At 55.6% G+C, this 1,268-nt stretch overlaps 1 protein-coding gene across 1 annotated transcript in view; it reads left to right on the plus strand.

Annotated features, from left to right (window-relative positions):
- Window positions 1-259: 259 nt before the first annotated feature.
- Window positions 260-1,268, plus strand: part of LOC119272648 (protein SMAX1-LIKE 3-like) — a 4,531-nt gene continuing 3,522 nt past the window's right edge. The window contains exon 1 of the mRNA XM_037554094.1: window positions 260-867. Coding sequence (XP_037409991.1) covers window positions 332-867 — 536 coding nt within the window. The 5' untranslated portion in view covers window positions 260-331. The remainder of the gene's footprint in view (window positions 868-1,268) is intronic.

The following is a 1,268-nucleotide window of genomic DNA, read 5'->3' on the forward strand; positions in this document are numbered from 1 at the left end:
AACAAAACGAAGGATAGACACTTCGCCACTGTATTACGGAATAATCCAGGGTGTCTTTTATATGATTTCCAATGCGAGCTGAGCCTACTCAATCCTGGGCCTCCAGACCAGATCCAACGCCCCACATGGTCTCGGATCAGGGGATCATACGAGGCACCGTATGACCAGATATGCACCCGTGCAGCGGCATGCATAAATGGCCCTCATGTATGTGTATGGAAACAAGAATCGCCTACCTACGTCTACAGTATACTACACTCGAAGACTAGTGCCTGTACGTGCGGTTTCAAGAGCAGTAGCTAGCTCGCTCACTAGGGTGGCACGGCCGAGTATGCGGATCTCCGGTGGGCAGGCACTGGGGGAGGAGGCGGCCGGAGTGGTGCGGCTGGCGGTGAGCCTGGCGGAGCAGCGGGGCCACAGGCAGGTAACCCCGCTCCACATGGTCAGCGCCATGCTCTCGGCGTCCCCGTCATGCATCCTACACGCCGCCTGCCTCAGCTCCCAGTCCCACCCGTTGCAGCACAAGACGCTCGACCTCTGCCTAGAACTCGCGCTCAACCAGCTCGCCATGGCCGTGAGCCGCGGCGGTGGCGACCACGTCGAACCTGCGCGGTCCAACGCGTTCACGGCCGCGCTGAAGCGGGCGCAGGCGCACGGTCGCAGGGGCGCCGTGGGCGGCGACAAGGTCGAGCTCGAGCAGCTCGTCCTCTCCATCCTCGACGACCCCAGCGTCGACCGCGTCATGCGCACGGCCGGCTTCTCGAGCTCTCAGGTCAGGGCCAGCGTCGTTTCGTTGCAGCAATCATCTCTCCAAACCGTCCCGGAGCTTCACCTGCCAGTCGTGCCCGACGACGTCCCAGACGCAAGGTAGTTTCCTTGTTTATCTGTTTGATTTTTTTGTGCGTGCAGATGAATTTCTAGCTTTCTCTCTTCTTAACTAGGGCTTGGTGTTTCGTTGCTTTGGCCACGATAATGGCGTCGAATGTCACTTCCTAGATATAAGATTTTATTTTTGCGGGGGAGTATAAGATAGTATTACTCACACGACTGTAGCTTGTTCTCCAAATATCTCTATTTTTCTTTTTCCTCTTGATCATCATTTTTCTCTTCGCATATCACGTCTCCATTGGTGTGGTCGTTAATGATTCATGGTTTGTCATGTTTGGGAACCAACCAACTGGATAAAGGACTCTCTCAGTGAATACCCTGACACTCCCTCCCGGCCCCTCCCTCCTCCCACGGTCTAGTGATTTTATAGCTTTCTCTCT

Source organism: Triticum dicoccoides, chromosome 3A (genome assembly GCF_002162155.2).
Source record: "Triticum dicoccoides isolate Atlit2015 ecotype Zavitan chromosome 3A, WEW_v2.0, whole genome shotgun sequence".
Taxonomy (NCBI): domain Eukaryota; kingdom Viridiplantae; phylum Streptophyta; class Magnoliopsida; order Poales; family Poaceae; genus Triticum; species Triticum dicoccoides.